Genomic DNA, 20,707 nt, shown 5'->3' on the forward strand with positions numbered 1-20,707 from the left:
GCTGTCTATAGGATTCACAGAAGGCTATTTCGTAGCACTTATTGGGTCAGTCTATCCAATTGTGTGCAGACGCATTTTGGTGCATCACGCCCTATAATCACATCCCAATGCTCCAGTTCCAGACTCATATTCTGAATAGAATTGAGCTCTGGCTATGTAAGGCTACCTCCACCCACTTGACACCATGTAATATTTCCAGGTACACAAAGATATTGTCTGTAAGTCTCCTTCTGTGATGCGCAGGAGGCACGGGGGACGTGGGGGATATGTCCCACGCAGTTCTGAAGAGACGGCCGTCGTCCCCCTCACTTTTGATAAGGAAAAAAAGCCTTATAGGTACGCTAAATAAATAATACATAGGATTTGCGCTAACTGTAAAACTCTTTAACAGCATCACATCACTAACCACAGCCATCTACAGTACTGTAAGACTGCACAATCTCATATTCACTCTGTTGGATATCTGAAGCCAGTTTGTGTACTAACAATCATACAATAATCCAGGCTACTTGCTTAGCATAAATCATTTATCATCATCTTTATTTGAGGCAGGCTGGTATTCGAGGCAGGCTTTTTTAAATATGTCTAACCTGCATTTAGACATGCATTTCGTTTGGAGCGGCATGCATACCGGTAGGCTATCAAAAGCATTTTCGGTTTGGTTTGGGATTTAATTTACTTTTGGACTGTTTGATTATATTGCTTAATGTTGGGACTGATGGGTACTGAAATCTGGGAGATATTTGATGAACAAAGTGTTTAATTAGGGGTTTGCACGGTGTGTCATCAGATCTGGACGTTGCCATATTGGAGATACTCGCCTCATTAGAAAGCATTAGGCACTGAAGTAAATCCCTAACATCGTCAAGGGAAATGGTTAATTATTGCCGTGTTTTAGGTTGTACCAATAGGTCCGACTGAGAAAAACATCTGGTGTAGGTATCGACTTCCAAAAGTTATTAAAAAAACAGGGAGAAAGGAGAATAATACCAGAAGTTATCGGAGGAAGGTGGGCGCTTGTGGTTGAACTTGGTACTTCGTCTCCCTCACCCAACTCATATGGATCTGCGCTGCCAATAAACCGTAATTTCTCGAAATATCGCACCTTTTCTTGTGGTCCAAGTCCTGCCCTATATGCCTTTGCATCTTAGACGGATTTTGATTAGCTTTTCTGTTGTTTGGACACGGCTACAATCACGTAAGATATCCAAAGTGCATAATACTCCATTGTACTTCATTCACAGAGTACCGCCAATATGGCCGCGCGTGCTGGGTTACCATGGTTACCGGCCAGAATGTGACGTCCGTGCAAACCCCTAATAGGCTTCAGCCTCTGGCAATTAGCTCGAAAGGGGCGGCAAGAGAATGAGCTTGAGACTACGTTTACACGAAGCAAGGTATTTTCCTAAACGAATATCTGGCCATCTACGTTTGCAAATAAAACTGCATTTAAACGAGACCGTTTATTTTTAAAATGTGTTTACACGAACGCGTGTACATACATGCTGTCATGAGCACGCCAAACCACAGTGGCAGTCTAACGATAGCCTCAAGCTCACATTAACCAATCAGAACCCTGAAAAGTCGCACGTGAGAACAAGTAAATGTAAACATTGGTCGCACATTTGGTGTAGCCTACTTCTGTGGCATACTGTGACCAAAGATCCTTGATTACTAGCAAGATAGAGCAACGTAATTCGTTGGCTGCCCAAAACTCCGTTTACCACGGTTTAGAACCAAACGCATAAACAGAGTTTTCCCAAAAAAACACTTTGGCCGGAGTTTTTTTGGATAACCGTTTTACGGGGCGAATTCTCCGTTTGCGTTTAAATGAAAGGCTCAAACGTAGGGAAATGTCTTCGTTTATAAAAATACACATGCTGTGTAAACGGGGTCTGAGAACGTGTGTTGGAGACCCATGGTAGGAAAACGACTTTTCTTTGCCAACCGTAGGCTATTAATCCAACCAACATAATACAATACAATACAACATATAATAAAATATTAAGAAGAGGTTATTTCATTGACTTAAATCGAACAATGTCTTCTAGTGGACTAATGGCAATTGTTGGTAGGCTATGGTAGGCAATTTTTACCCAGTCTTGTATGGGAACCTGCCTTTATTTGTCCTGCTATAAATAGAATCAATCCCGGGCATAATTTGAGAATTTATGGTATAGTGCTCAACTTCTCCTGCTCAACATGACGTTAGCTGTTATGTTTATGATAACAAACTCAACTAGCCTATATCAACTCGTTTTCACTAGCCTAAAATACAAGTCTATCAATGTTTTTGCTCTAAGACATTTATTTCAAACATAATTTCAAGACACAAATTGGATACTTCAGTTACCTTGGTGCATAAATCCCAGAGTAGGCTACCACACCCCAGAGTGATAGGCCTAGCGTTCTTATGCGTTCAGTGTGGGGAAAACAAGCTGAGAATTTAGCGGTATATCTCCTGCGCCCCTGGTGATGCAGCTGATGATGGTGGTTTCATCAGCCAACTTGACAGAAGTGTTGGAGCTGTGTATGGCTGTGCTGAGTGTTCGTGGGAGGGAGTTGACATCAACAATTCGTACCAGTGGTGGTCCAGAATCATTCATGACTGGACAGCCATACACAGCTCCAACACTTGTCAAGTTGGCTGATGAAACCACCATCATCAGCTGCATACAAAACAGTACTCGACCTGGAGAAACAGTGATCTATGGTAAAAATCGCCGGAAGAATCCACCTACCTGAAAGTTGCGCTAATTAGGATCAGCTGATTTACTAAATGTTTGGAACAAATATTTGGCAGGACTTTTTTCGAAAGTCCTTTTAGGCACATCCCTCCACTTGGCGGCCATATTGCAACACACTTTTTGGGCACTAATCAGGCATCTACTTCTGGCAGAACTGTGGATTTGCGAGACTTTGGGTTTGCATGACATCAACCTCGCTCCAGCGGCAAGACCACAACACATGATTGGCACGATGTATTCACAACACACCACATTGTAGACAACTGGCGTTACAAACTAACCTCATGCATTTCTATGAAGGATTTCTTGAGTGCTCTGTCTCCTTATTAGAAAGTCTCTTTTTTACTTTTTGCACCTGGGATGTCAACTTCTGTACTTTATGTCAAAAAACATTTTCAAATGTCTTTAATGTTATATTTTGTCTTACAGCAGTGTTGTTAGCCCCAAAACAGTTGACTGTGTATTCTGTGACTCCAACATCTGCTATTCTCACATGGATCCCACCACATGGAATGGATCAGACTTCACTCTCCTACCAGATCTCTTACCACAGTGGAGGGTCTGAGTCAGAGACCATCTCTACAGATTCATGCAGTGCAGACATCACAGGCCTGAAGCCATGCACCGACTATAGTGTCAGTGTCTGCACTAAGCTTAAGGATGGGGGAATGAGTGAACCTGCGAAAAAAGAAGTTTGTACAGGTAAGAGCTCGTCTGATAAAAAGCAAAGACAAGTTCTCAACCAGCCCACTACCTGACAAGCAGTGGTTTCAAGTGTACACTTTTTGTCAAACTGTCTATAAGTGTTTTCTTCCTTGATAAGGTCCTCACCTGTTGAGTAGATTAAATAAATGACAGTCCTGGAAATCATTAATGTACAGTAGTATGGACAAATAATATATTTTCCGGAGTCCATTCAAGACTGGGATTATGTCACATCTGAAGCTTACTGGCTGTATTCACAGACAGTGTATAGACATAATTTGCTACTCTGTTATTTTCCACCGGGGACAGGCTTTTTTAAAGTTATATTTTTGGGCACTTCTACAGTAGTCTTAATTTGATAGGACAGGACATGAGCAGAGGTGGAAAAAGTATGAAAATATTGTACTCAAGTAAAAGTACCAATACCTTGATGAAATATTACTCAAGTACAAGTTAAAATACCGATCTGAAAATGTACTTAAGTAAAAGTAAAAAGTAGTTCATTTAAAATGTACTTTAAGTAAAAGTTACTTAGTTACTTTTTTTTTTTTTGGGGGGGGGGGGGGGGGGTACCAGAACAACCAGTTTTACCAGAGACTTTCTAATGAGCAGATACAGCACTCAAAAAATCCTCCATAGTAATGCATGGGGTTAGTCAGTTGTCTACAAATATCACAACCCTTCCGCTGCAAAACGTTGACATGTGAATACATTGAGCCAATCATGTGGTGTGTTGTAAAAAACATTGAGCCATCATGTGGTGTGCTGTGAAGACATCGTGCCAATCATCTGTTGTGATCTCGCTGCTGGAGCAAGATTGGTGTTGTGAAGCCTTACGCACACACGCATTTCCCCCGATATAGATGCACGATAAGTGACCAAGAAGTGTTGCAATATGGCTGCCGAGTGGAGGTACTTGCCTGAAAAGGACTTTGGTCCTAGCTCGAGTTGCTGCAGCCAGCAGCTAAGGTAGCCATGTTCATGCTCCCAGTGTGTAGCGCTGTAGCTGCAGCAACTCGAGCTAGGTAAAACCGATTGTTTCAGTTTTGTACCGACAGTCCTCAGTGATGTTGAGAAATGGAGATCTATGTGAAAAATCACCGGAGTTCTCCTTTAAGTTTGAGCAGTAGTTGATTTTCAAAGTTAGTTGCACTCATCCTTGCGTTGCTTTGCATTGAACAGTAATCCAGCACAACTGAAAAGCCCCTCACAGGCAGCTGAGGCAGGCAGGCCAATGTTGAGTTGCAGAGAGTTTTTTTAATATTTGGAAACGCAGAAGGTTCAGCAGATTAAAGGGCGTCGAACTGGGGGGGAGAGTGGGAAGTATAGGGCCCCAATGGAGGAGAGGGCCCTTGAAAAGTGGAATACGGGGGGTACAACATTTTCACCAGGCATTAGTAATAACTCAGGTAATCCACACATAAAAAATCCAAACAACTCTATAAGCAGAACAAGCTAAGAAAAAGCACTAAGGCAAGGAAAGGGAAGGAACGAGCTGGAATCTGTAAGTAGTTAGAGTAGTTATCCTTTCTATCTGTGCAAATTAATATAAGCTTGGTTAGTATATTGATGGGCTATAAAAAGGTTTTTCATTACCAAGGTGTCACACAAGAAACATTTCATGATGGATAAAAGCAAAAAGCTCTCCCAAGACCTTTGCAACCTTATTGTTGCAAAACATATCAATGAAACTGGTTACAGATGCATTTCAAAACTTCAGAATCTTCAGTAAGCAGCATGGGAACCATTATCTGCAAGTGGAAGAAACATCACTGCCATGCAGGATCTCCTCGCAATATTTCTGACCAAGGATAGTCAATTCCAAGAGCCAAGGACCACTCGGAGAAAGCTCCAGAAAGACTTGAAGGCAGCCAATTCAATTAAATTCAATTAAACAATGGAAGTAACTAAAGATCAGGATTCACAAGAGGGACCCCTGGAATCTGTTTAGAACAATGGGCCAAAATCACACCTGATACTGTGACTAATACGTTTTGTCATACAGGAAATGTCTTGAAGCTGTCTTTACAAACAAAGGCTTTTCCACAAAGTATTGAAGAAATTTCAGTAGGCACGTTCAATACTTTTTTCCTGTGTCATTCCACTTTAATACACATAACTCTTATGTTTGGATTTTTTATGTGTGTTAATATAATGTGTGGTGAAAATGTCGAATAGACTCACTGGAAATTTAAATTTATATATATATATATATGTCCACCATATATTTATTTTGCCTGAATATTTTAACTTCCAAATTAAATGTCAAAATGAATGTCAGACGAAATTTAAAGTTTGACTGACTGGATTTTGTATACAAAACATAGTGAAAACTGTCTAAGGTCACTCACTCTCCCTTGCTAAAGAGCTAAATGGTTTAGTCCGCCTGCACGATTCATAAGGTAGTCTATCTTTTGTTTATTTAGTTGAGCATCTAGTAGTGGACCGCTAATTGTTGTGCTGCTGGTGCAATGTCTTTCTCCAAGAAAGCCAAGTCAGGTTACTAAAAAGAGAGACATCAAAATGAGGGAAAACAACTGCTAATAAACTTCTTTCCAAAGAAAGGTGAGCACAAACGTCAAAACACGAAATCCCATGGTGTTTGCTTGAATATCTCCGCTATCATTAGTGCTAAAACGAACTGAGACAACCCATTGAAATAGCGGAAAATACACTTTCATAGGTTAGGCTACACATGTGCATCTCGTGATCCAGCTCCATCTCCATCACTTTCAGAAAGCCTGCATGGCGCCAGCTTGATTCATGTCCTGTTGTAGGCTACATGCTGATCATTATCACTAGGCTAGTGGTTTAGGGCGCAATTTCTTTTCTCTCCCTTTCTGTTTTCGTTAGTCTTAACTTTTTTTTTTACTCAAGTAACGGATGGGATTTTTTTTGTAGCGAAGTACAATACTTCACTCAAAATGTAATCAAGTAAAATGTAAAATACTGATTTTATAAACTACTTAAAAAATACAAAATACACAGAAAAACTACTCAATACAGTAACGTGAGTAAATGTATTTCGTTACTTTCCACCTCTGGACATGAGTGGGATAGTGATGGGGAGTGGGTTCAGGAAATGACCGCAGATCGGACTAAAACCTAGGTCACTATTGGGCACTGAGTGTGTATTGAGCGTTGGATGCTGCTGCTGCTGCCATTGCGCTGCAGCTCCCCCCAGAGACAGGGTTATTTGTCCAACTCTGGTCAGATGAGTCAAAACTTCTCAAGTCTTTATTATTGCGTTTTTTATTGCAGCGGTGCTAGGCCCAGTTCAGCTCACAGGGCTTTCAGTGACTCCAACATCTATAAATCTCACATGGACCCCACCACATGGAATGGAAGAAACTCCACACTTCTGCCAGATCTCTTACCACAGTGGAGGGACTGAACCACAGATCATTTCTAGAGATTCATGCAGAGCAGACATCACAGGCCTGAAGCCATACACCAACTATAGTGTCAGCGTCTGCACAAAGGTTACGGATGATGAAATGAGTAAAGCTGTTAGAACAGATGTTCGTACAGGTGAGATGATGAAGATTTAAAATTTAAATTACTTTCCTATTGGACTTTGTCCTCCAATCATATTTTGATTTTTATTTTATTGTTTTTATAATGTCTTTCTTTTTTTCTTTCAGCTGTAGCAGCCCCAGAGCAGCTCACAGTGGTGTCAGTGACTCCAACATCTGTTCATCTCACATGGAACCCACCACATGGGATGGATCAGACTCCAGAATCTTACCAGGTCTCTTACCACGATGGAAGGTCTAAGCCCTTCTTTACACATTCATGCAGCGCTATCATTGAATCCCTGGAGCCATGCAACGACTATGTGGTCAGCGTCTGCACTAAGCTTAAGGATGGGGCAATGAGTGAACCTGCAAAACAAGTGGTTCATACAGGTGAGAGTTATTCTGATAGAAAACAAGGGCAAGTTCTTAGCCCACCCACTACCTGACAAGCACTGGTTTCACTGGACACTTTAGTGTCAAACTGCCTAATGTTTTCATCCTTGATGAGGTCCTGCTAATTGAGTAGACTAAATAAAAACATTCACAGACATGGATATAATTTGCTCATCTAGTGAGGAGTGAATAAGAAATGAGGACTATGAATATGAAATTAGGATAAATGAGAAAATGCAGCCACTAAAGCTTCAAATGACTCAACTTTGCTCATATAATATTTGTTCACACTACATATGAATGATTTCCAGTACTGTGTAATGTATTCTACTAAATGGAAAGCTGTCCATCAAAGATGAAAACTGCAGTGAAATTTTGCATCTTGTGATGTATGACAGTGTAAAAGCTAATGTGGGCGTGATTAGTCGACGTTACTTCTGTGATGTGGGAAAAGCCCGTAAAAGTCCTTTGCAAAACTAACAAGTGTAAGAGAAAAGCTAGTGAATTCAACACTTCATGGCATAGACATTTATTGATAACTGGATGAAATTTGAAATACTTTTTATGTGTTGACCTGAAAATACAAGCATTTATAAAACGTATGCATCGCTTTCTGCCAAGACTTTTTTACAGTCTTCTCCCAAATCACGGTAGTAACGTCGACGCAGCAGGAGCGGTAGAAGCAGAGCCTGTTAACGGCTACCTTTTTGTACTGCTGTAGAAGTTTGGTAACATTCCGGGCAATATTAGTGGGGTAATTTACGAGATACACATTTGGTTCCAAAAACGCCAATGCTAAGCCATTGGGCTGATACATAGACTGATAGCACTAACTCGACCAATGGTCGACCAAGGGAAAAAGTGTCTGGGGGTGTATTTTGAAATGTGAAATTGTAAAATTCACTCCGAACCATCGCTTTAAGATGTTTTGAATAGTCATCTACTTGATGGTGTGATGCATCAACATAAATTACACAATAGTGTCAAAAAACAACAATAGTGTCATGTCACTTTATTTATTGTAACTTAAGATTGAATTTCAGTAAGGATTAATATGTGATATCTTGACAAATATGTGGGCCGGGACTGTGGCATGTTAGTCTGTAATTTTAAGGCAATCGGTTTGCATGTGTTTTTAATTAAGGTTAACTAACAGGTTAAGTAAGGTTAACTAACGTCACAGTGTAGCAAAACTTCAGCAATTCAAGTATAGTTTACTTGATTTAAATGTTTACTTTTCCACCTCACATTAAATTACACTCATTTTAGGCAAGTGGATGGACTGAACCTTTGACCATTTCTACAGATTCATACAACGCAGTCATCGGAGGCCTGAAACCAGACACTAACTATACAATCAGTGTCTGTGCAAAGCCTAAAGACGGGAGAATGAGTGAATCTGTAGAAACAAATGTTCATACAGGTTAGAGCTATCATGATTAAAAAAAAAAGGGTTATCTCTTCAGACAGCAGACTACTGTGGGAAAACCGTTGGGTTCAGTCTGTACTTGTGTTTAAATGTAGAATATTATTTGGGGGATGAAAAAGTTGCCTGTCACATTAGTGCGGTGGTAAGCCTTTAATAGCCTTTCCAGATATCCTCATGTTAATATCCTCATATATTTTTTCAAGCAGAAATCTTAACCATGAAATTCTACACCATTGTGATTGGGAACACTCAAAAACACCACCAGGCATTGAAGGGAATGCTGATCAGCAAAGGCTTGAAAGAAGTTAAAAATGTGGAGAGCTGTGACCTAATCTTGGCTTTCTGTGTGATCGTGTCTCGTGTTGAAACAGATATGGAGGCAGCTCTTAAAGAAATACCAGGTACTGAACTTTAGATTGTCACTTAAAAGTTATACCTTTACATGATGATGCCTTTATTGGTTGATAGTAGAGGTGCATATTTGATCATCATGTCAGGTTACTTTTCAGATGTATGTGTTATGTTTTTGTTGTTATGTTTTTGTGGAATTTAGAAATGTCAAAAATGGGGACCAGGTGTCTTCAAAGGCTGATATTTACTTACTTCTGTGTGCATTGTGTTTCTCCACTGAAATGTGTTCTGAGGTTAAATTTGTCTAGTGACTGATGTTGCAAGATTTCCAGTTTTGGATGACTACTTTCTTAGTGACAGCTAGAGATATGAGCAACAGATTCTTCTTCTTCTATTTTTTGCGGGATATGGATTTCGGAGAGTGTTGGGGATGGTGGGATTCTGTAGCTCAGGATAGTGGACAGTGTCTCAGTGACTGTGATCCAGAAAGAGGTTGACAGAGCCATATGGCGTGCAAATAGACATCTGTGCTACCCACAGTATGGTGCGTCGTGAACAGATATCTGTGTTGGCTAAGCCCATTTTGAACATTTTACTCTGGGTGATGTCAGTTCTGTGAATGACTGTATTGTATAAGCTGCAGGTTTGTGTTATTTGTCATGAGAAATGTGTTCTGTGTATGTGTTGTGTTAATGAACACAGATTTGGAACACGGATCAATTAGATCATTCCCAGCCCTCTGCTATGAGAAAACAAAACTGTATTTAGACACCATCATTGGAACCCAGTAAAATGAAACTGAAATTACCCATTCAGCAACATGTTGTTGGTCATCAATTGGCCCTTTTCTGCAGTCTATACACAGAAGGCCCTGCTTAGCTTTCACCATTTGTTGCAGAGGATATATACCAACCAGTAGTAAGCCACTTTTTCTGCTCTGACAGATTCCAAGCCTGCTGTTCTGGCGGTGATGCACCACACCTGTGGTTCTGACCATGTGACCCCAGACACCAGCCGATTCGTGAGAGGGAGAAATATCATGGTGGTCGACATTTTGTTCCATGAAGACAAAGGGATACTGAGGTGTCCGAGGAACACAGAGGCAGACAATAAAATGTTGGAGATGGTTTGGGCTTGCTCTGAGCCTGGTCGACCTGTGAGTCCCATAGTGATTTTATTTTAGTTTTATTTTAGTTTATTGTTCAGTTAAATGTCCACCTTTACCTAATATCTCCTATAACTCCTAACCTATAACTCTAGTTTAAAAAAAAAAAAAAAAAAAATATATATATATATATATATATATATATATATTATTACAACAAAGATTGAAATTAAATGTAAAAACAAAAGTGTCTGGTGATATACTTTGCAGAAATATCTATTACCTACACGTCAGGCCCGGCTGCCCCCACCCATACCAAGACTGATGCTCCAAAGAACTCATCAAGTAATTTATCACCTTCCCAACATGGAAGCAGCTCAGGCAAATCCCTTGGACACAAACCGGGGTCATAAGAAAGCACTAAAAAGGCTCTTGGCAGTTCTGCTACAGAAGTCAAATACTCTGCTAAGTGGAAACACATTGGGAGCACATAAAGACGTTCAGAAACATCTCGCAGACAAAGGAGTTTTACCGAAGGAAAAGTCATCAGTGGGACAGTGTGACTTCCTCCTGGTATTCTGTTCAGTTGTTTCTTCTGTCGAAAGTGACATTGAAAAAGCTTTGAAACACATTCCTGGTGAGAAACATGCATTACTAGACAGTCTATGTTGTTTTTCTTGATCTTGTATGTATATTTTGTATATATACTGTATATAATATAAACTCTATATTATTCACGTGTGTGTGTCTCAGATGACAAGCCGTCCATCCTGGTGGTGATGCACCACACCTTTAGCACAGATTACCAGCCACCAGGTGCTATGCTAAGAGCAGCAATATGCTTATTGTAGACTTCTTGTTCTATGAAGATACTGGCTTGCTTAAGTGCCAGAGGAATGATGAGGCATTTGGCCATTTTAGTAAATGGCTACATAGAATGGCAAGTAATCTATGAAATTATCTGTTTTTGATTTAAATATATCCAGTATATAAAACATTACAGAAAAGTGGTATAACTAAGCTTCCCCAATTTAATTTAGACATTAATGTTTTTCTCTGATGATTTATTCTTCTTTTAGTTCCCAAACTTTGTGGAAAAGACTTGTCATGGGTCATGGGCATGTAAGTTACTTCTCAGTTAGAACATTCTATTTTGAGTTTATATGTCTATTTGGTTTGGCAATATTCTTCTTTATATTCAGTACCAATCAGTAAAAATATATTTTTCTCCCACAGCTTCTACTGGGGATCATTATTTTCACGTTTCTCATGGTAACCCCTTATTTAGAAACGTCTTATTTATTATATTTATTTATTGTAATCTGCTATTACTATTATATTAGGAATACTTATTATGTATATGAATAAACTGTCCATAATCACAATTTGTAGAATCGTGCATATGGTCTTGTGGTGTCTTAACATTGTTTTTATTTATTTTTTGTAGGGGTAGTAACAAGAAAGAATGAGTGCTGAAGAATGATGTCACAGCAACAGAAATCCAAGAGGTTACATTGAAAAATAATGAAAGAAGTTCTTTATATATACTGTACACTGTAAACCCTAACAGTTCTACTACTTATAAGTATTGTCAGTGTTGTACTTAAAACCTGGTATTAAGTTAACCCAGCAAGAATCTTTTGAGTTGTTTTAGTGAATAGTGAGGTTTTAATTGTATTCGAATATATGTTTTTGAGTAAACATTAGCCAATATATTTTGAATAACAAGTCATCTGACGTCATCAACATCATCAACGTCTTCGGAAAAAATGCTGTGTTTAATAAGTGTCCTCATCTGGTGAGCAATGTGTACTATTTAGCTTGCAATTGCTCTCATTAGAGAAGGAGATTGCGGATTTATCCGGTTCCCACTACTGACCAGTTATAAAACTGTGAGAGCCAGGGCACTTTGACATACTGTAGGCTGCAGTCACTGTGATTTGAAAAATGGACAAAAATATGTTTGAGTTGTCTTGGCCTTTGTGTAATGAAACTGGGGAGTCTTGAAGTCTTCAATAATTAGTTTACATGAAGCACATATATGCTGATTGAAACGCATTCCACTCAGCTAGCTAGGTGACTGGCTCAGGCTCATAAATCACTTTTAATTGCAAACAGAAAATGTCTAGCTAGCATCATGTCATTACATGCTTCTATTTCCAAAGGAATGAAAGCTGTTTATACCAACTTAATATCATGCTTATCATTGTTAATATTGTGCAAGACATGTGGTACAAACAATGTTAGAGTTTGTGGACTAGCTATAGGCTATATTTCAATGGAGCTGGTAAAAAAAGATCATTATGAGAACGTGGCCACAATGGGCTTAAAGTGACAGTGCACCATTTACAAATGAGTTAAACAGCATCAAATGAGTAGTATTTCTTAAGAAATTAATACTTTAAAACACAATTACTGTGTCAGTAATATCATTTAAATAATATAAAAGTGTTTTACTTTTACCTTTGTGGTTACTCATTCATTTTGTGATTTATGTTGTATTTAATATGCCATTTAAGAAGCTTTAGTCTTCTTTTTAATTGCGGTTAATCGAGATTAATTCATTTCAAAATATATTTTTTTAATCGTTTGACAACGATAGTAATATTGTAGGAGAAGGGGAATGGCTACACTTACAAATCCTGGGTGTTGTCACACTGATTTTGCTTTTAGATAATAATAATAATAATAACCCAAAATGATTGTCTTGATACTGGCATGTATAAGACTTTTTTTCCTGTCCTGGACTCGGTCTTGACTCGGACTCAAACCTCTTTGGACTTGGTCTTGACTTGGTCTCGACTAGTCCTGGTCTTGGACTTGACAAAGGTGGTCTTGACTACAGCCCTGGTAGAGGGTCTTTTAATCAAAATGCATATGTTAGGAATTGGGGGAAATATGTTTAACTGGGTAATGGACTTTTTAAATAATAGAAGTATTCAGGTGAAAATAGGGACAGAAATATCTAGAAGGTGTTTGGTAGAAAATGGGGTAGGCTACCACAAGGTAATGTTATTAGTCAATTGCTGTTTAATATCATATTTTTTCTAATGTTCAGCCAGAAATTGGGAAGTCACTATTTACAGATGATGGTAGCCTATGGAAAAGGGGGAAAAATGTGAAGTATACCCTGAAGAAGGTACAGGAAGCTCTAACCCTAGTGGTGGATTGGGGAAGGAAATGATTGCTTCAGCGAAAGTTCTACTAGGAAGACTCGTAGTGTAGCCTTTATCCCATGCTTACATGGAGCCAATGTGGAGGGTATGGAGGGTATGCTTCTGAGGGACAATGTGGGACACTGCCTGGCACGGTGATGCCCCCACCTCACAGGCAGACTCACTGATAGTGGTTTACCCATTTCTAGCACATACCACCTTACATGGTATATTAATATGCCCTATTCCCCTAAACATGTGTAATTGCTGATGTATCATGAATAGGCCAACCAATGTGTATTTTTTTTTCTAAATAAAGATTCATAATACTTTGAACATTCAATGAATTGACAGATGCACTTCCACTTACGATTTACTTTAGCTATTTCATTTTATTTATTTTTCATTATTTATTCACTTTACATAAATTATATTGTAAAATTTTAGGATTAACAGGAATTGTAGTTGCTCAACACCACAGGAACAGTTTAAAAAAAAGTCTTAACTCACAACTCCAGAGGTTCACGGAACAAGAAGGGGGAGGAAGGATGTGAACTTACGTGTTAGTAATTCAGGCGCAGGGGAAAAAAACTGTTCAGTGTTAGCCTAACGTTCACTGTAATGTTTTATGATAAAGCCACATTGGGTTTGACTTCCTCCACAATTACTTTGTTGTATGGAATAAAATAACACTGAAAATAACAGACTTTATTTTGTTGTAGGCCTATATGTGCTTTGGGAATATTTCAGCCACCACTTGGCCTAACGTAGGCTACCGCAGTGGATAACGTTAACGTTAGTGAAGGTAATGGTAACGTTAACACTCTTTCAAGTAGGCCTATGGCTAATGAAATCTCTGATAACAGCTCAATCCACAGCAATGAAATGTATGCTTTGTGTGGTAATGATAGATGTTTGGTAGCCTATTTGTATACTGCTAGGTCCATATGATTTCCAGTGAATACAAACATCATTCAAACACTGCTCAAGTAGCTAAATTAAATGTGTGTAATCGGTCGCGTATGTAACTCTTCTCGACTTGTACTTTGTTAATAATGTTGTCATAACTTGTGTTACCAGTAACCTGACCCTAGCCAGATGAATTTTCGTTCCGCTTAGCTCCGCCTAGCTTCACTCACATCCATCTGGGACCTCTTCCATTGAGAGCGATTTCTGCAACTGATTTTATGGTACAGCCAATCAGGACGCAGGGCGGGAGTTTCATAGATGTGACATAGTGGTGAGTTGCAGTTTTGAAAACGAAAGTTAAGGGTTGTTTTAGGACATGTTTGAGTAGCCTACAGTATGCCTGTTGGCAGCCACCCTGAGCAGTCAAAGGCGATTCAAAACGAGTCAGAAAAGTCGAGACAGGACCAATCGTCAAAATTTCGGTGTCCACCACTCTAGTTAATCCAAAACAAACCAGAAAAGGGACTCAAAGTGCTAAAAACCGGAATTTTCCTTTAACCTGTTTAGGGACCGTTCGTTATTTATAAACGGGGTCACCTGAGGAAAATAGGGGAGGGTCATGTCTTTTTATTCTTTGTTGAGGGGAGGGTCACCTAACTTTTTTTTGTCTAGGAGGGAGGGTCACCCATCTTTTGTATTAATGAAAACAGCAAAAAATCAAAGTGGCTTGTTTGATTGTTGATTTCTGTCGCCATAAAACGTTCTCTTTCGTTCCATAGCTCTGTCAACATTGAACAATGAAAATGAGGGAGATTTCCCGGGTTTCTCACGCAAAATACGGAAAATGTCAACATTCGTCCCCATTAACGTTGGAAGGGATGGAGCAACAAAGTAGCCTACTTTATTAACGCCTAACAGCCTATATCCATTTGGTCAACTTTATCCAGCCCTAAAAAGCTAAATTTAACTTTGGTTTACTTGTAGTTTACCGTGTAGCCTAACTTTAAACAGTGTGCATGCTTAACACAAAGCATACTTGTGCTTAATAGACCTCTCCAGAATATATCCCGCCTCCTAACTTCCGTATCCATCCAACTTCCGGGCGTGGATTGTCTATGGGAAATAACATGGCGTTTTGAAAGATCGTACCTGTCAAACTCTGTAGGTGACAAAGTAGAAAAAGCTGCTGGGCAGATTGGCCTACACACTTCTGCCATATATCAAAAAATCCTGTGGAAACTAGATGGCAGAAGTGTGTAGGCCAATCTGCCCACCGGCTTTTTCAACTTCGCTACCTACAGATGTTTTACCGGTATGATATTTCGAAACGCCATGTTATTCCCCATAGACAATCCACGCCCGGAAGTTGGATGGATACGGAAGTTACGGAGGCGGGACTTATTCTGGAGAGGTCTATTCATCCACACATCCAGCTCCTAACGTTTTGACAAGCATTTCTACCAATTGACCTTGTTCCTGCCCATCTCTAGCTTTGCTGTCTCCATCCTTTCTGTTTTTGTTGTTTGCAAAAAAATATATCGTATTTATTGGTAACCAGCAACAAGTGCAATTTGTTAATCGCTGTCATTCTCTCTCCTGCCAACAAAAATGTGTTAGGCCTACGTTTCAAGTAGCAGTGCGTAATTCTGCTTCATAAAGTTGAACAAATACATTTGGTCATATAAATAGCCAGTTTATGGTCTACAGTGTAGTTGGTAAGTTATGGTAGGCCAACTTGGAGTGAATATACAGGGGGAATTCTTTGTCTAGCTGAGTAGCCTGGCAGGTGCGGACGTAGGCATAGCCTACGACCGAACACCGCAAGCGCTAATGAATCGTGCTCTCACGACAACCACGTCGTTAACTTAAATAGGCCTACTGTAGGTTAACATCACTCTGAGTTCGCATTCAAGCAAGCAAAACGATGATTTGAATACATCTGTTTCACTGGAAGGCAGGGCAAGGGGTAACAACAGGACAACACAGAGACAGGCCAGAATGCAGGACTAATGTTATTAGTATTACAGTAATATGGGATATTCTACGGGAAAATATTAAAACGGCAAGACAGCAGGGAAACGTCAAAATGATAAACCCGGAAAAGTGGCATGTTAGGTATTTTTCGGTCCCTGTGATTATTTGTCAAATTGTGCAAACGGCCTTTTCAAGTCATTTGAGAAGGAATGAGTGTAGCAAGCTCCCAAATTGACGCTCGTCTGAGAAATTGAGTTTTGGATAATGTTCAGCTTCGGCAGCTTTACAAGGACTGAGGAAGCCTAGAGACGAGTCCATAGCAACAAGTTCATGTGTTGAATTTGTTATTACCCAGTGTGCTTTGTTGAATGGTCTCAATGCTTTATTGTTTTATTTCATGTGAATACTTACTAGAGGAGTAACTTTTCAAGTAGGCTAATGCAGTTGCAGGAAGTGTGCATTTAGTTTCCATGCTTATTGTGTTTCCACAAGAATGTTAGGGAGTAAATCTACTGAAATGGCCACCATCTTGGTGAAGTGTGATGTGTAAGATCAGAAAGCAGAGGTTGATTTGTTATCATAGCGCGTAAGAGCATGGGCGGAAGACATCGACAATTGCCCGGGGAGGGTCATGTCATTTTTGAAAATGCTGCTGGAGGGTCGTTGAAAATTATATTGCAGGCAGGGGAGGGTCATGCATCTTTTGATCGAAGCACTCAAAATCCCTCCGGTGATCCCGTTTATAAATAACGAACGGTCCCTTAACTGACTGATTCCGGACTTCGATGCAATTGGATGACACTACGTCTGTCATCTGTTTAGATCGCCTCTGGCCCGCCTATATCAGCTACAGATATGATTAGTTCTCCGCGATGCAAAGGGCAAAAGTTACGTGCATCATACTTGTTGCCAGACACGAGTCTCTCACTGAGCAAACGCTTCCGTGAGAACTCTGGATTCCCAGGGTACATTGTCAGTCGCTTTGACTAAAAATGTGCCGGCCACATGTGATGTCATGTGAACACACACCCCTCCACTCATCACTCAAGGGCCAGTGCTTGGCGCATGATTAATTTTTGCATCCAGTTGGGCGATATGTACTGCTTATTTATCTCCTCATTGCTAACTTTACTCATTGACTCTCCAGCAGCCAGTTCTAAACTGTTCTATCCTGCCACAGTTGGTGCAGCTGGTATAGCGAGCTCGCGTTAAGTCATTCTCAGAGCTCCTCTGCACTCTGAGATGCGTACTCATCTGCACTCATCTGTTCGCTTGTCTTGTCATATTTCAGATGCATATGTTTCTTCCTCCTGTTGCATACAGGCATGAATTGTCCTGAGAAGTCCTTTGTCTACGTTGCAAGGTCATGCTTCCCTCGCATTACCGATGCTGCTCATCTTATTTTGGGGGGCTTTCCAAGAGCAGGTTGCTAAGGTGTAGCTCACACGCATCCATCTTGCCCTTGGGTCTGCAGCTCAATGCATTTATCTCACTCTAGCAGCTTCAGGTGAGCTATCGAACCAGAACACACATCTGGCTTCACAAGCACTAGTCTTTCACAAAACTAGTCATAATGCTCATCTATCCTAAATATTAAACCACATGTCTTCGATTCGAACACACTCAAGCACCCATATCAACTAACTCTTCATTGCTCCGGTCCCAAGCATCTGCAACCACAAGCTCTATTCCCCTGCATTGATCCTGAGTACATCATGTTTAACCTTTTAACCTTAACCATGTTTTGCTTCCCTGGTCCCAGTTCACTTCCATGGTTCACTACCTTAAACTACGGCTCACACTTTACCTGATTTTCATCAGCCATCTAGCTAACGTGCTGCTTAAATGTAACTTCTCTCTAAAGAGGTTCACTTCTCACTCATTCCGCATCGGCGCAGCCACGACTGCTGCCCAAAAAGGGCTATCCACGTCATCCATCAGGATGCTAGGAATGTGATCTTCCGATGCCTATACTTGATACATCAAACTCTCCCGTGTTAACTCGGGTACCTCATTTCACCTTCACAAATCCTGGTGGCGGTGGTTAAATTCTGGCATTCACCTTGCACTAATCGCTGAAACATATCGGGGCCCAGCATGCCGGTAGCTTGTGGTGATTTAGTCTCAGCCATGGGCATGTTGCCCTTTTCACTGGTTGCCCAGCTTGTTCGACGCTTATGGTTCAGGTCACTTCTTGCCGGTTGCCCGGCTCGTGATGCTCGTCTAGGTTGCCCTAGACACTGGTTGCCCAGTTCGGTCCAGGTTGCCCTGGATGCCGGTTGCCCGGCCATCACATCGGTCTAGGTTGCCCAGCTCACTGTCCAGGTTGCCTTGGACGCCGGTTGCCCGGCTCGTGACGCTCGTCTAGGTTGCCCTAGACGCTGGTTGCCCAGTTTGTTCCAGGTGGCCCTGGATGCCGGTTGCCCGGCCGTCATGTCTGCCTAGGTTGCCCTAGACGCTGGTTGCCCAGCTCATGGTTCAGGTCGCGCCGGTTGCCCGGCTCCTGACGCTCGTCTAGGTTGCCCTAGACCAGGGGTCAGGAACCTTTTTGGTGGAGAGAGCCATAAATGCCCATTTTTTAAAAAAATACATTTTTGTGAGAGCCATACCATTTTTAAAAACACAGAATACAATTAAATACATGTATTTCAATTAAGACCAACAATTTCAGAATGTACTGTCAAGTTATTACTTTTATTGATAACAGGTAAGTAAGAAGTTACAGAGCTAAACGGCTCATCTCTAACACTATTTATTTGACCTCACTCATCTCCCTTTCTTTGAGACAAAGGTGTGGTATTATGGAATAATGGTGTAAGGAATGCTTTTATTTTGAAGCAACTGGAGGTGACGTCAGTACCGGGGTTAAGGGTTAAGGGAAACTTTGTTCATGCACGGGAGGTCGGCTGCTGTACTGGGTTGCTAAATAAAGACAGACTCGTCAGACACAGCGTGGTGCGAACTTCTTTATTATGGGAATAACTCGACATGGTGTCAGAAGTGAGCGACTTGTAAGCGGAGGAAGGGAAAAAAAGTGTGTCGTTTTGGTGGAGGAATGGGAGACGAGGCAGAGATGACTATACCAACTGCTACGTTTACAATACAACCTCCAGAGCCATTTGATTTCTCCAAACCTCAAGACTGGGAACGCTGGATTAGGAGATTCGACCGCTTTCGGCTTGCAAGCAATTTAAACGCAACGTCGGAAGAAAACCAGGTGAACACGTTAGTGTATTGCATGGGCGATGAAGCCGAAGATGTATAAAAGGGGCTAACGCTAACTGCAGATGAAAGGAAGAAGTAGGCCTACACGGATGTTAAGGCGGGCTTTGATGCATTTTTTGTGCCTAAAAAGAATGTAATCTATGAAAGAGCCAAGTTCAATCAGCGTGTGCAATTGCCGGTGAAGCACCCGATTTGGTTCCCCCGGAATTCCTGTTTCCTTTACGCCACTGTTTTGAAGTTCTTGCGTTGTTGCTAGGTTTGTAGCACTGCCACATAATTTTAGGATTCACTTTTCTTAAGACTGTGTTATGAAAAGATAACCAACATAAAAGTGTTCTTTTAGGTCTCCATATTATGTAAGTCTGTAGCCCTATAGTGAACACCAGAGCCATATAAAGGTAGAGTTGCGACAATGGGTGTTCAAAATTCCGTTGGTCACGTGGTTTGTGTAAACCTCAACTAGTTCCCAGAAGTGATTGACAATGGATTAGAATCAAGGGGGCAGGCGAATTCCCGGAAGTAGAAGCATCGATGTAGCGGTGGTTATCAACTCTCTGCTAACCCCATAGAACGCCCATCCATTTAGGATTTTTTTGAACTCCCATAACTTCATATAACATATATCATGTGCCAATATTTTAGCTTCTGTGTTATCTACATAAACAATAAAAGGCAAAACAAGACTCGACTACCTCGTACGTAACGTTAGGTTCCCATAAGAAGAATGTTTAGCATGTCCGGTTGAAGGGAAGCTAACGCACTGAAGGGAGATAACCGTATTGTTTGGATAAGAAGCGTAGTCCAGCCAGCACGGAAACTCGTGAACAAAGCTATGTAGCCTACAATAGCATTGTAGCCTATGTTAAGGTAAAGCATAGAGGCAAGTAAACTTAATGGAAAAACAGTAGTTTTACCGTTAGGTAGTCTAACGATAATCATTTCAGAGGTTTTCGATGGATTGACGTAGTGCTAGGTCATAAAAGTGGAAAGAAGATTAGCCTCAAGGCTATAACTTTATTGTTTTGTTTTACCATGACTGTTTTTGAAGATGATCATGTGTGGTAGTTTCAACATTAACACGACTTAATCACTTGTGAGGATGATATTAATAATAATACATAAATAAATGTTTAACTTTGATGACTTTGAAGGCGAAGGAAGTGTGAGAAGAATTTCTGTGTAGCCTATCTATCATA

General features: G+C 40.5%; 1 protein-coding gene across 1 annotated transcript; it reads left to right on the forward strand.

The window, feature by feature from the left end:
* The first annotated feature begins 97 nt into the window (after positions 1 to 97).
* LOC143127433 (uncharacterized) lies at positions 98 to 12,770 on the forward strand. The gene is made up of 11 exons (XM_076288942.1): positions 98 to 336; positions 3,177 to 3,449; positions 6,714 to 6,983; positions 7,097 to 7,360; positions 8,999 to 9,193; positions 10,088 to 10,299; positions 10,519 to 10,885; positions 11,002 to 11,188; positions 11,328 to 11,370; positions 11,485 to 11,520; positions 11,696 to 12,770. The coding sequence occupies exons 1-8, from the start codon at positions 267 to 269 to the stop codon at positions 11,097 to 11,099; spliced, it is 1,749 nt and encodes a 582-aa protein (XP_076145057.1). The 5' UTR covers positions 98 to 266; the 3' UTR covers positions 11,100 to 11,188; positions 11,328 to 11,370; positions 11,485 to 11,520; positions 11,696 to 12,770.
* Positions 12,771 to 20,707: the final 7,937 nt, after the last annotated feature.

Source organism: Alosa pseudoharengus, unplaced genomic scaffold (genome assembly GCF_046254945.1).
Source record: "Alosa pseudoharengus isolate Yale_2024_CS ecotype anadromous, Long Island Sound unplaced genomic scaffold, YU_APseudo_1.1 YU_APseudo_1.1_scf_17, whole genome shotgun sequence".
Lineage (NCBI taxonomy): Eukaryota > Metazoa > Chordata > Actinopteri > Clupeiformes > Clupeidae > Alosa > Alosa pseudoharengus.

Bases quoted from the DNA above. Each gene is read 5' to 3' on its own strand.
- LOC143127433 (XM_076288942.1), top strand. From the start codon at position 267: ATGTCCCACGCAGTTCTGAAGAGACGGCCGTCGTCCCCCTCACTTTTG. The intron at 6,984-7,096 runs GTGAGATGATGA...TTTTTCTTTCAG, and splicing joins TAGAACAGATGTTCGTACAG to CTGTAGCAGCCCCAGAGCAG. The intron at 7,361-8,998 runs GTGAGAGTTATT...TTTTTCAAGCAG, and splicing joins AAAACAAGTGGTTCATACAG to AAATCTTAACCATGAAATTC.